The sequence below is a fragment of the Oreochromis niloticus genome, linkage group LG5, assembly GCF_001858045.2.
Source record: "Oreochromis niloticus isolate F11D_XX linkage group LG5, O_niloticus_UMD_NMBU, whole genome shotgun sequence".
Classification (NCBI taxonomy): Eukaryota; Metazoa; Chordata; class Actinopteri; order Cichliformes; family Cichlidae; genus Oreochromis; species Oreochromis niloticus.
The window spans coordinates 21,440,201-21,452,262 of NC_031970.2; the positions used below are offsets into that span (position 1 = coordinate 21,440,201).

At 45.3% G+C, this 12,062-nt stretch overlaps 1 protein-coding gene across 1 annotated transcript; it reads left to right on the plus strand.

Annotated features, from left to right (window-relative positions):
- The first annotated feature begins 258 nt into the window (after positions 1 to 258).
- On the plus strand, positions 259 to 11,808 carry nckipsd (NCK interacting protein with SH3 domain). The gene is given in 14 exon segments (XM_013269262.3): positions 259 to 607; positions 1,455 to 1,567; positions 1,651 to 1,861; positions 4,119 to 4,194; positions 4,328 to 4,613; positions 4,615 to 4,918; positions 7,290 to 7,460; positions 7,954 to 8,040; positions 8,786 to 8,924; positions 9,022 to 9,102; positions 9,321 to 9,449; positions 9,653 to 9,742; positions 9,843 to 10,015; positions 10,257 to 11,808. Coding segments are annotated over 14 exon segments (2,256 nt in total). The 5' UTR covers positions 259 to 436; the 3' UTR covers positions 10,482 to 11,808.
- Positions 11,809 to 12,062: the final 254 nt, after the last annotated feature.

Below are 12,062 nucleotides of genomic sequence, written 5' to 3' on the forward strand. Positions count from 1 at the left end.
CAAAGGGGGGGGTGGGGGGTGAAATGAACGGAATAAAGGCTAACAGTTGGTTACATACGCATGAACGTAACTCTTATGTAAAAGTCTAGATATCAAAATATTAATGTCATTTTTATTTCAGTTTTTGTCGCCTATATGTCGGGTGTTATCCGTATTTAGCTGAAATTTCAATAAAGTTGATGTAAAATAAAATACCGAGTCAGCTCTGTCTTTGATTAAAATGTCTGGGGGGCGTGTTCGGTGGGGTGTTACAGCGCCCCCCTACGGTGTTTACGACAACAGTCGGGTCAGATGATCCGAGCTGCATTGTAAATAGACATGCCTTCGTAAATCAGCCCCAGCAGAGCAGATTTCGGCACTCGGGCACCGCTTATCTTCAGATAACCCTTCTCTGCCGTTATCGGGTCGTTTCGCTATCTTAAAGTGTTATTAAAGTATGTACCGGTCTTTGTACGCCTTCCGATCCTCGGAGCCCAACTCGCTGCACTTCGCGGCCGGAGAAAGCTTCCTAATCCTGGAGAGGAGCAACAAACACTGGTGGCTGGGGTCCCGCTGCAGCTCGGGGGAAACCGGCTACATCCCCGCCTCGTATATCGAAAAAATCCAGGTAAAAACAACGTTTGCGATGCTCACTTTTCCTGGTTTCAGTGAATGGCATCAGTGACCGAACTGCACCCTGGGGTGACGTGAAATCCAGGGAATGCGTAGTAAAGCGGTTGAATTGATGAGATCAGACGGATTCAGTGTACCGCTATATGTGCTGCAGTGCAAGACATGTTGAGGATGTCAGGGTGGGGGAATGCATGCTTGCGAAATAATAAGCCATAAATTATTGCGAAGGTTGCAGTATGTAGGGACATGGATGGCTTTTTTTCCCCTCCCTGCACTGCAGCTGCTGACTGCGACAGAAAGGAGCTTGCAGGAGGATGGGACAGGAAAAGAGTCAGGAAAGGACGAAATATAAGAGGATGACAAGGGGAAATACTGAGTAAGGATGAGAGAGCGCAGATTCAAGGCCACCACCTCTGCCACACAGAGCCATTGTTTCTGCTCAGATTAACTAATCTCCTCCTGTGACTGTGTATCATTTTTATGCTGAGGAATTTCTGCTCTCTCATTGTTTTCAAAAGTAGCTGCTCCCTCCACATAACTTTGGTTCCCTCTCAGTCACACCCAGATGAGCTCAGCAGTCTCCAGACTCATAGTGAACTTGTCAGAGCATGTTATTTAAAAAAGTGTATCACAGGAGAGGAGCGCTGGCTCCTGTAATTAATGACATTGGCCTGAATGTGCAGCCTCAGTGAGCATGTGTGACTCTGGTTAAAAGGCTGTTTATGTTAGATAACCGTCCCAGTTTGTCTCAGCCTCAGAGCCATATGGCTTGCCCAGTTTTGATCATTTTGTATGCCACTTAATATTTCATTCAGTATATCCCCCGTGTCTCTCTCTGTCAGGCTCCAGAGCAGGATGAGGTACTGCAGTCCATCGACAGAGCGATCGAAGGAATCCACAATGTGGCCTTAAAGAATGGAGGCAAATACAATCTGGAGCAGCGGGATGTTCTGCAGTGAGTGAAGCTCTTTATGGAGATGGTACAGCTCAGTGTTTCTCTGTGCGCTGTGTTTGAATCGCTGCTCTCCTCTGTCACAGAAAGCTCATCCATCACAGAAAGGAGACCCTCGCTCGGCGAAGTTCCTCCTCCGCCAGTCACAAACAGGGCCTCCCATCTTCCAGCAGTGAGATATCGCTCAGTCAAACCCCTCCTCCACCCAATGGCCTTAGCAGAGACTATCAACGACAGGGAAGCGTGCCGTTATCAGGAAGCATGGACAGTATGCAAGGACAACAGGGTTTTTATCAGGTAACAAGCTCGTGCAGTTTTTCTTACCTCGTGCTCAGATTAATCTGTTATTATAAATGTGAATTATTAACATGAAAAAGCCTCGGTGCACGCAAGAGGTGCAGGGCGTAGCAATCAATCTGATATATACATATAAATATTTTAGTTTATTACTGTCTGCTCAGCTGGGATGCTGCTCTGGTGCATGTGCTGCAAAAAGGAGTTTAAAGAGTGGAGTCAGAGCCGCTCTGTGCCTGTCGGGTCGCATTTCTAAACAATGTTCTGAAAAAAACTGAAGAAAAGTTTCATACTGGTGTTTGTTTATCATACAGCACTGTGCAAAAGTCTTGAGCCACTCCTCATTTCTTTATATTTTGCTTTCAAGAAGTCAGACGAAGTTTTTTAAGTGGTCTTAAGCAATAGTTCTCCAGGCTGTCTGAAGGTCTTTTAGAGTTTCTCTTTGGACATTTGCTGTTTTGTTTTGTTTTTTTACTTATTTTCAGTTCAATCCTTTTACCTGTACAATGACTGTGAATCATTCAAGCATAAAAAAGGCACCTAACTCAAGGGATGAACCACTGTTGTGTCTACATAAAACAGACAACACAGGAAAGAACCACTTAGTGTGTATTTAATAAATATGAGGAAACTGGACAGGTGAAGCATAAAAGAGGAAGTGTCAGGTATTTTTATTTTTTTTTAATTATCTACAGCTGATGAACAGTATTTAAAAGTCATGGCCAACAGAAATGCAGCAAAGACCTGACACAGCACCTGAACGAGGCATCTGGCCCTGCAGTTGATCCATCAAAAATCAGTGGCAACAGCTGAGGGAGCGATGAATCCAAATTCAGACTCAACATTACTGAAGCAGTGTGCGATCGCTTTGACAGAATGAAATAAAAGGCAGCCAACGTCCAAAAAAGAGCTCTGAATGTCCTTCAAGAAGCCTGGAGAACTATTCCTGAAGACTGCTTAAAGAAACTAGAAGGAAGTTTGACTAAGAAAGTTCAGGCTGTGCTGAAGAGGCGGCTGTAGCTCAGGACGTAGAGCAGCTCTTCTGCTAATAGGAAGGTCGGTGGTTCAGTCTGCATGCCAGATATCCTTGGGCAAGATACTAACCCTGGGTTGCTCTGTGATGCCTTCATGGGAGTATGAATTTGTGTGAATGTTAGACAGAAAGCACTTAACTGTAGAAAAAAGTGCTTGTATGAATGGGTGTGAATGGGTCTGTGAGGCATGTTGTATAAAGCAGTTTGAGTGCTCAGGTAGCAGAGAAACATGCTGTATAAGAACCATGATACCAAATATTGACTTTCAAGCTCATTTCAAGCACATAACGAATGAGGCGTTCCTCAAGACTTTTTGCATTATAATGTGTGTCCCAGCACCGATCTGTTTGTGAAAGGCAACGATATTGGCCAGAGTGTAAATGAGTTTTCATGAAGCTCAGACAGCAGGTTGATCTGCTCATTGGTTCCTCCACAGCGTGACCTGCTTTCACTGTCTGTCTTGATTTTATTTATGGACAACATTTTTTTTTAACCCAGCAATTTTTTATTGTTTTTGTTAGTATATTTGTAAGTACACTTCTTTGTGATTGTGCCATTAATCTTCTTTAGTATGTGCTGTTCAGGTTTCACTGAAATGTGGGAGCTTTGTTTGTGAGCCTGTTTTTTTTTTTTGTTGTTGTTGTTTTTGCTACTAGTTGGTAATTACTGTGACCAATAATTATTTTGTAATAACAGACAACATGTTAATACCAATAAACCACATTCGTTACTTATTTTTGTTATGTTCTGCTCCTTTTCTCATGCAGTGCCTCACCATCTGTTCATGGATAAACTTTGCTGTAAACACATTTTTTGTGAGGCATGTCTGCATGTGCAAAGATGAGCAGCAACATGAATCTGGATCTTTCTCCTCTGTGGAGAAAAGATGAGATGAAGTCAATTTGAGAATAAGAATAATCTGTGCACAAAAGAAAATATCACCACATCAAAAAACCACATTTTTAATCTAATTTTGTAGAAAAATAGTTGGCAGTCATTTAGTTTGCACCGCTGGGTGTGCAAAAGAAGGAACGTGAATACATTTTTTCTGTGGATATTTTTGAGTGTTTGATGAGGTTATTTTACCAAACAGTGAGTGAATCTAAAAAGACTGGTTCTTTGAGCTCAATGTTAATGCTGAGCTGTGGAAGTTAAGTCTCCATCAGCCAGCTGTGCTCCTCCTGGACCACGAGCTTAATGTTTCTCGTCTCTGTCCCTTCCTTCAGGTGCCACCTCAGGCCCGGCGTGCTGCTCCGATCACTCCACCTCCCCCTGAAAAGCAGAGGAACCACCGGCGTCCAGGTGCCTTTAAGCCCTGCACTCGTCATCTAATAGCAGATTACGCTCTCGGTGTTTTCGCTCCTGCAGCTCTATTCTTAGTCAGTCCTGTTTGCGCTCTCCTTTCTGTAACTGGAGCTCTCTCCCTCTCTCTCAGCAGAGCCAGAGGTCCCCTCCAGAGTGTCCTCTCTTCCCTCGTCCCCTGCTCCCTCCCTCTCGATCAGCACCACCTCCATAGACACGGGCTCCTCCCTCTCTCCGATCTCCTCTGAAGTCAGTCTGCCAAGTATTTCCAGCACCCCTCCTCCTCCCGTGCCGTCCCGTGTCAAGCCCCCTGCGCCGCCTCTGGACCTGCTGCCCTCTGACTCGTCTCCTCAGCCGGCTCCTGCAAAGAAAAGCCCCGCACCGCAGCCCCCCAGCCTACCCCACCCTCCCAGCGCAACACCCTCCACAGCCTGCTGCTCCTGCTTCTCCTGCTGCTCCTGCTGCTGAGGAGGACCAGCGGGAGCCTGAGTGGCCCGTCGCCCCCCCGTCTGTCGCTGAAAACCCTCCTGGCAGCTCCTCGACCTCTGAGTTGGTTCCCATGACCATTGGAGCTGAACTGATCGAGCTGGTGCGAAAGAACACGGGCTTGAGCTACGAGCTGTCGCGGGTCGCCGTCGGCGTGGTGGTCGCCCATCTGCAGACCGCTTTGCCGCAGGCCTCCTCCGCTTTGGAGCAAGTCCTCATCTCGTTGGTGGAGAGCAAGGTCAGATTTGTTTTCATCGCATGGCGTGGCTCCAGCACGCTGGCGCCCGGCCAGTTTAAGAGCAGAACGCCTGAGTCGTTTAGAGTTTCAGCTCCCGCTGCATTTAGCAGCGAGGGCAGTTCACACAGTATCACTCACTCATCTTTAGATGTAAGTGTCACGTCACGCTTTTCTGTTTCCACTGCTGTCAGGTGGAGATTGTGGTGGAGTGGGTAATGTGACCCCAAATCCCAGTAGCTGCCAGCTTGTGGCTCCATCCTGTGTTTACACGCTGACATGTGCGCACACATCCTGTCCAAGAGTTCGAATAGTCTGCGGTCTCTTCAGGGTGTTTTAATATGTAAAACACTCAACTTAGAGCTAAGAGGGAGCTGGAAAAGGAAATAAGAAGTTCAAACAAAAACTAAATGAGAGTCAGCCACAGTTTTAAACAGCCTGCCTTGTGTTGCTACGGCAACTCCGAACTCTCAGGGCGTGAGTAGGGTGCTGTCCTGTGGTGTTTGGCAGCGGATCAGCTGGGCTCAAGGGGGTGGAGCCTTCGTGGGTCTGGTTTGTTCTACTGCATGGCTTTGATTGTGATCCTGATCGGGAATTCCAGAATTCCAGAAAGCAGGTTTAACAAACTCTGAATCAAACTTTCAAATCTGAGATGGGAAACTTGAGTTCTCAGTTCCAGAAAATCTTATCAGTCAGTATGTTCACCCCGAGTTAAGCACGTGCAGGATTCACCATGGCAACAGGTAGATGAAGAGCGTCCAATAGAATCCAGTGGAATGTTAATTTGTGCCGATGCGGACCTTGATGAAGAGAGAGCAGGAGCAGAGAAATGATTCAGTGTCAACGCCCAACTTAAATGTTCATGATAGAAGCATTAAAGCCTCAGATATCATTATTCAGCTGAGAGGCACGAAGAATGTGGCAGACGAGACGCAGCTCATGTACCTTTGAAATCAGGAAGACTGATTTTGATGATTTGCAGTTGAAAGGATCTCAGGGTTTAAAGTAAATATTGTTAGATTTTTTTTTATTGTTCTCGACGGCGTTTAAAATCTTTTCTTCCAGCCTGTCATCTGTTTTATGATGAAATGCTGCCACAAAGGTTCAGACTGGCTGCAGCCTGGATTCAAAAACCCACTTTAAACCACATTTCTTCCAGTTTTGGAGTCTCAGCGCATCAGTGCACAATCTTGACTCAAATATTTGTATAAACTGTAACAAGATGCCATCTGTGAGCTGTGATATGAGCTTTGATGTGGACCGTATGAGTGAGGAAATGAAACTGAATGTCAGACAGATGTTTCAGGTTCAGCAAAGGAGGGAGGGGAGGGGAGGGGAGGGGAGGGAGCAGACACTGGTTAGATTCAGAGTTAGCGCAGAGTTAAGTCTCATGCTGTATCAAAAAAACGAGCACAGCGTTTTCACTAAACCTGCTTCCTGGACCAGGACTCACGCCCGTGCCATCTGCAGACCGCCAGTGCTGGTAAAATCCAGATAAATACCAGTTTAATTCATGTTGGCTTTAATGCTTTCTTAATGAACTGCAGAGGACAGCCTCTTTATAAGGTCTGGAAAACAACCGTCAATGTGCCCAGCTGTGCTGCCCGCACACATCCAAGATAATCATCATCATCTTCATCGGCTTCTTCTTTTAGGGGTCACCACAGCAGGTCATCTGCCTTCCTATCATCCTCCTCTGGCACACCAACCCTCTGCACGTCCTCCTTCAATACATCTTCTCTGAGGTCTTCCTCTTTTCTTCAGTGTCTTTTTCCCGGCGTATCCACTCTCTCTCCTCTGAGCTGCCCCTCCGATGGACTCGTTTCTAATCCCGCTTACATCCAACTCTGCCACCTCCAGCTCCGCCCTGTGTGTTTCCGTTAGCACACATCCAAGATGATTAACACAAACACCAAGAAAAACCTCTGGTCTTCTCCTTTAAAGCTGCTCTGATAAATGTTTTTATATTTAAGGATGACATAACTAATAATTGTTTGGAGATATGTAATAGTGATTGTTTTCTTTGTTTTACAGCGCAGTGGGGAATAGTTTTTATTTGGGTGTTTTTAGTCAAAACGTTCCAGTAAATTCTTTGCTCGTGTGTCTCTGATCAAAAGGAAGAAGGAGGTTTCTCTTTGGAAGGTTTCAAACGCAGTGAAACGATTAGAAAATAAATGTTTTTCTCTCTTCATGGAGAGAAAACATGAGAGCGAAAGCTAGGTGACCTGAAATACAACTCCAGACGTCCACTAAACAGAAAACAAAAGTGTTGTTTAGTCTGTCCTTTACTGTGAACCTGTGTGAGCCTGTGTGTTCGCTGTAACGGGTTAAACAAACACAGGTGTGTGCTGATGTTTCTTATCCGTCCCTGTAGGACCTGAGTGCAGCGCTGCCACAGGGCCAGGTGTGTCACGATGAACAGCGCCTGGAGGTGATCTTCAGCGACCTCGCCCGTCACCGGGACGACTCCCAGCAGCGTAGCTGGGCGCTTCATGAAGATCACGCTCTCATCGCCTGCTACCTCGAGGAGCTGCTGAAGATACTGGTATGCCTTTCTGTTAAACATGCCAACGGGATTCATTTATAAAACTGTAACAAGCAAGAAGAAGAAGAGCAAACTTCCAAGGAAACTGGAAGGAAGTGGATTTAGGTCAGGAGAGGGAAGCTTTTCAACGTGTTTTTACATACCTAGTAGACAGGACTGATCTGTTGTTATGATTGTGATGTGAACATTTCCTCTGTGATAAGCCTGTGATGCAAACTCAGGACGCGTCCAGATGTTGTGTAGTAAATACCAGACGCGTCTGATAGGATCAGAGCGGCTCAGACGGCTCCCAAATCCAGCGACGCACTTAAAGACTGAATCTGGAACCGCTTCAGGCTGCTGAATGAGCTTTGTTGGCAGTTTGCGCTGAGCCACAGTGGGATGCCCAGATGAGCTGTTAATGGCGCTCCTGCGATGTGTGGGAGTCTGATTGTTTGGGGATTATGAAGTTTCATTGTTATGTAATGCGGCTGCCTTTGCTTTGTGTCCTCAGACCGATGCAGATCCAGAGGTGTGTAAGAGGATGTGCAAGGCCAACGACTTTGAGAACGTGCTGTCCCTGGTTTCCTATTATCAGATGGTGAGATGTGATGTGAACACAACAAAGGATTTGATGTTTGACTCAAATAAAAATAAAGCATCAGCGGTAAAATGTCGTGATGCCTCAGAAAGAACTGTGGCAAATATTGTGTGTTTGACATTTTTCATATTTGTGGTCAGAAGTTACATCGAATGTCATCGTAATTTTGGGCTTTTAATTATTTATTTAAACAAGAACTGGGTTCAATAAGTTTGAATTTATTTAGTATTTTCTCTGATCCACAGAAGGTCAAAAGTATAGATACACCTCTGTAATCTTTTAATAAGTGGTCCTGAAGGTCCCACAGTGCTTTTTATCTTGAAAAGACCGAGGCCTAATAACGTGATTGTATCATGACTGATACGACTGGTAGTTTCTCTTTGCCAGCTAAAAATGGATTCGTTTGACAGCGTTCGACAACCTAAAAGTTGAGCCCATGCCAGGAACCAACCAGTTTAAATGAACTTTATCAATTTTTCCAAGAAGAAGAGCCCAGAGTTGTTCCAGAAGCTTTTTGATGGCTTGCAAAAGTGTCCGATCTGTGCTGTACAATCATCTGACTCTGGACCAACAGTTCAAAGAAACCATTAAAAGCCCAAAATCACCACGATGTTTGTGTTTGTGTAGTTAGATATCTCTGTGTGAAGCATCTGTCAGAGCCTCCCTGTGACCTGACCTCAGTCAGAGCTTTACTATTGTTGTGCATGTTGTGTGATGATCGTGGCTCGTTGTCGCCTTCGTGCAGGAGCACCGTGTGTCTTTGCGGCTGTTGCTGCTCAAAGTTTTCGGGGCGATGTGCAGCCTGGATGCTGCTCTCATCTCCGCCCTTCTCAACTCCATCCTCCCCATGGAGCTGGCAAGGGATCTTCAGACTGACACACAAGGTGAAAATGTCATTGTAGTTCCTCTTGTTCTGTAGCTCAGTTAAAGTTAGCCACGTTAGTCTGATTCACTCATTTTTTAAAACTGTTTTTCCTTCAGAGCACCAGAAGATGTGCTACACAGCTTTGCTACTAACTATGATATTCTCAATGGGAGAGCAGGTTCCATATCATCACTACGGTATGTCCGCTCTCTGATCATTGGATGAATCTGCTGTGTTGACACAGAGCAGTGCTTTGAGTTCAGCTTCCTGGCTGTGCTTTTGTCACTGTTTCCAGCACATTATGAGAGGCTTATTCAAGCTAAACACATCAAGAAGTTTGACACGTGTGATTTAAAAGCTCAGCCTAAAGGCTATTGTGTGCAGTAATAAAAAACTGGACTCTCCCTGCTTGCAGAACACTTGAATGCCGAGTTTGTTCAGTTTCTGCTGGGTGTGGTGGAGGACGGGCATCCCTCTGATCCCACAGAGCAGCTGCCTGACATCTTCCTGAACCTCGTGCTTTCCTTCAACCTGCACCACACAGGTGAGAACAGCCTCCACAGACGCTTTTATCAGCGTTTTTATACAAATCATAGCGGGAAACTAAAGGAGTTGGTTTTATTTGTAATTATAACAAATGGAGCAAGGCCATAATCTCAGTGTTCTCATGGATCATTTTTACCTTGAAATGGGTTTATGTAGAAAAGAGTTTAATAGCTGTTTGTGCTGCATGCTTGTGTCAACCAGTTCCCAACAACAACGTGATCATGAGTGAACTGAAGCAGAAAAACGTCAAGATCCTCACAGAGAAAGTGCTGCTGCTCCTGAACAGAGGCGGTAAAAGAAACTATTTTTGGGAGCATCCTCACTTTTATCCTTCATAAATATTCTTCATACTTCTTCTTTTTACATTTTTCATTTCCTTTCCCGCCCCCAGACGACCCCGTGTGCATGTTCAAACACACTCCGCCTGCACCGCACTCGGTGCTCAAGTTCCTGCAGGATGTTTTTGCCAGCCGAGAGACTGCCGACATCTTCTACCGCAGCGACATGATGGTGATGATCGACATCGCCGTTCGACAGATATCTGACCTTTCACCTGGTGACAAGGTGGGACACTGAAAGCTGCTGATGTAATTAAGTTGCTTATAAAGAAGTGGGCTTTAGTGGGCCCTGGAAAGAGAGAGAGAGAGGGCTGATTCTGTTGTTTGCTTGTTTGGGTTACGGATTCAAAGGCAAAACTTTTAAGTAAAACTGTTAAACAAAAGGGGGAAATGATATTTCAGGGATGAAATGCAACCATATTTGTCAGACACATGAACATTTTCTCTCCTTGTCCCTCCCTGTGAAGCTGCGGATGGAGTATCTCTCCCTCATGCACTCCATAATGCGCTCGACGGACTACCTCGAGCACCGGCACCGCCTGTCGGATCTGCAGGGGACGCTGCAGAGGATTCTCAGGGAGGAGGAAGATCCCGGCGAGGATGAAGGGAGCGCTACGGCGAAACAGATGGATAAGCTGATCGTGCAGCAGATCTACAAGGAGTTCCCGCAGATCTGCGAGAACCAGGACTAACCGGTGCCAGTATCATAAACTGTAGTCTGCTCCCAGCTACTGCGGCGAGGTACGGTAAAGATTAAAAGACGAAGAGCGGACGTTTGAAGACGACTCGTACCCCGCGCCGGCCCGTGCTGAGAGAAGCCGGTGTTTACTCCAGTGCTGCAGCGTGCGTGGGATGCTGAGTGTTATTTGAATAATGAGTGTGTGTGAGAGTGTGTGAGTGTTTAAGAAGGAAGAAATCTGACAAATGCACAAAAGGTTTGTGCCATATTTGGTGAATTAGTAAGTGGCCAATCCTTGAAGCTCTTCTCAAAGCGAATCCTTAGCAATAATGTCCTTGTGAAGCTTACGTGGACTAACTGCATGCACCTAAAAGTATTCTTAAAATTAACTGACTAATAACCACAGAAACTCTATTCTAACCAAACTGACTGCAGTTTACAGATCTATAGCAGGAAGGCAAATCAGTGCTTACGGTAGATGATTTGAGGCCACAGCTTCAGCGTGGCGAGAAAGCTTTGAACCTTTACGTGCTTCCCTTTTAGTGGGACCAAACTACTGTGTGTTACTGAGAGCGATATTTTCTCCACAGATCACTGCACTCTTAAAACTGACTTCCTCTTTCATTCATATCCTCCATCCTAATTTAAGACGAGTAGAACAACTTGAGCAGGTTTACTTCTCTGGCGAGAAAAGCACAGTCTGACTCGCGCGTTGCCGATACTAAGCTTTTTGCTGAGTAAGCTGCTGCTGCTGCCGCTGCTTATTATCGAGTCTCTCTTCTTGCTCTGGTACTTTCCACACGCTTTTCAGCTTTTCGCTCTGTACCCGCAAAAGCGAAGCTCGTCAAGCATCACGCCTCATCGACCGTTTACGGCTTCTGTGCTGCAGTAAAGCAAAATTCTGACAACTCGCTTGTGAGCTGTGGCAGGAGTGTTATTACATTATCAGTGTTGTTGATTTCCAGTTTCTCATGTTCATGCTTAAAGTCAAGGAGAAGAACTGTAATGCAGGGCATTGATTTGATCTCATTGTGGTTTAAATACTTTCATACCTTCCCCCTGATTGTTTTTTTCCCTCCTCTAAACACTGTAGTGATGATGTTGTTCATTTTTACCTGATTTTAATCCCTGGCATTGCTTCTCCTGACACGATCCAGAAGTGATATCAGACTTTTAGTGTGAGTGTTTCGTTCTCTGATTGACTGTGTGTGTCTCTTTACAGTGTATGTGCGTTCCTTTGTGCGCGTGCGAGTGTTGAACATCTCCATGATTCACTTTGTCTGCAAATGTGCTGCGGCTGTGTTATAATGAAACTAATAAAGCTCTATTTTAACAGTGAACTGTATTTTTGAGAGCGTGATTGCAGGGCAGAATATCCTCATTCACAGTCTTCACTGCACTAACAACACAGCAAATGTGAAAGTCAGATTTGGCTGTTTGTTTGTTTTATTCTGAGTTCAGAATCATTTTCTTCTTTTATTTATTTTAAATTTATTGTATTCAATTTATTTTAAACATTATTGCACGACTAAGGTGTTGGAAACATTGCTCTGAGATGTTGGTCCATACTGACGTGACGGCATCGCAGAGTTGC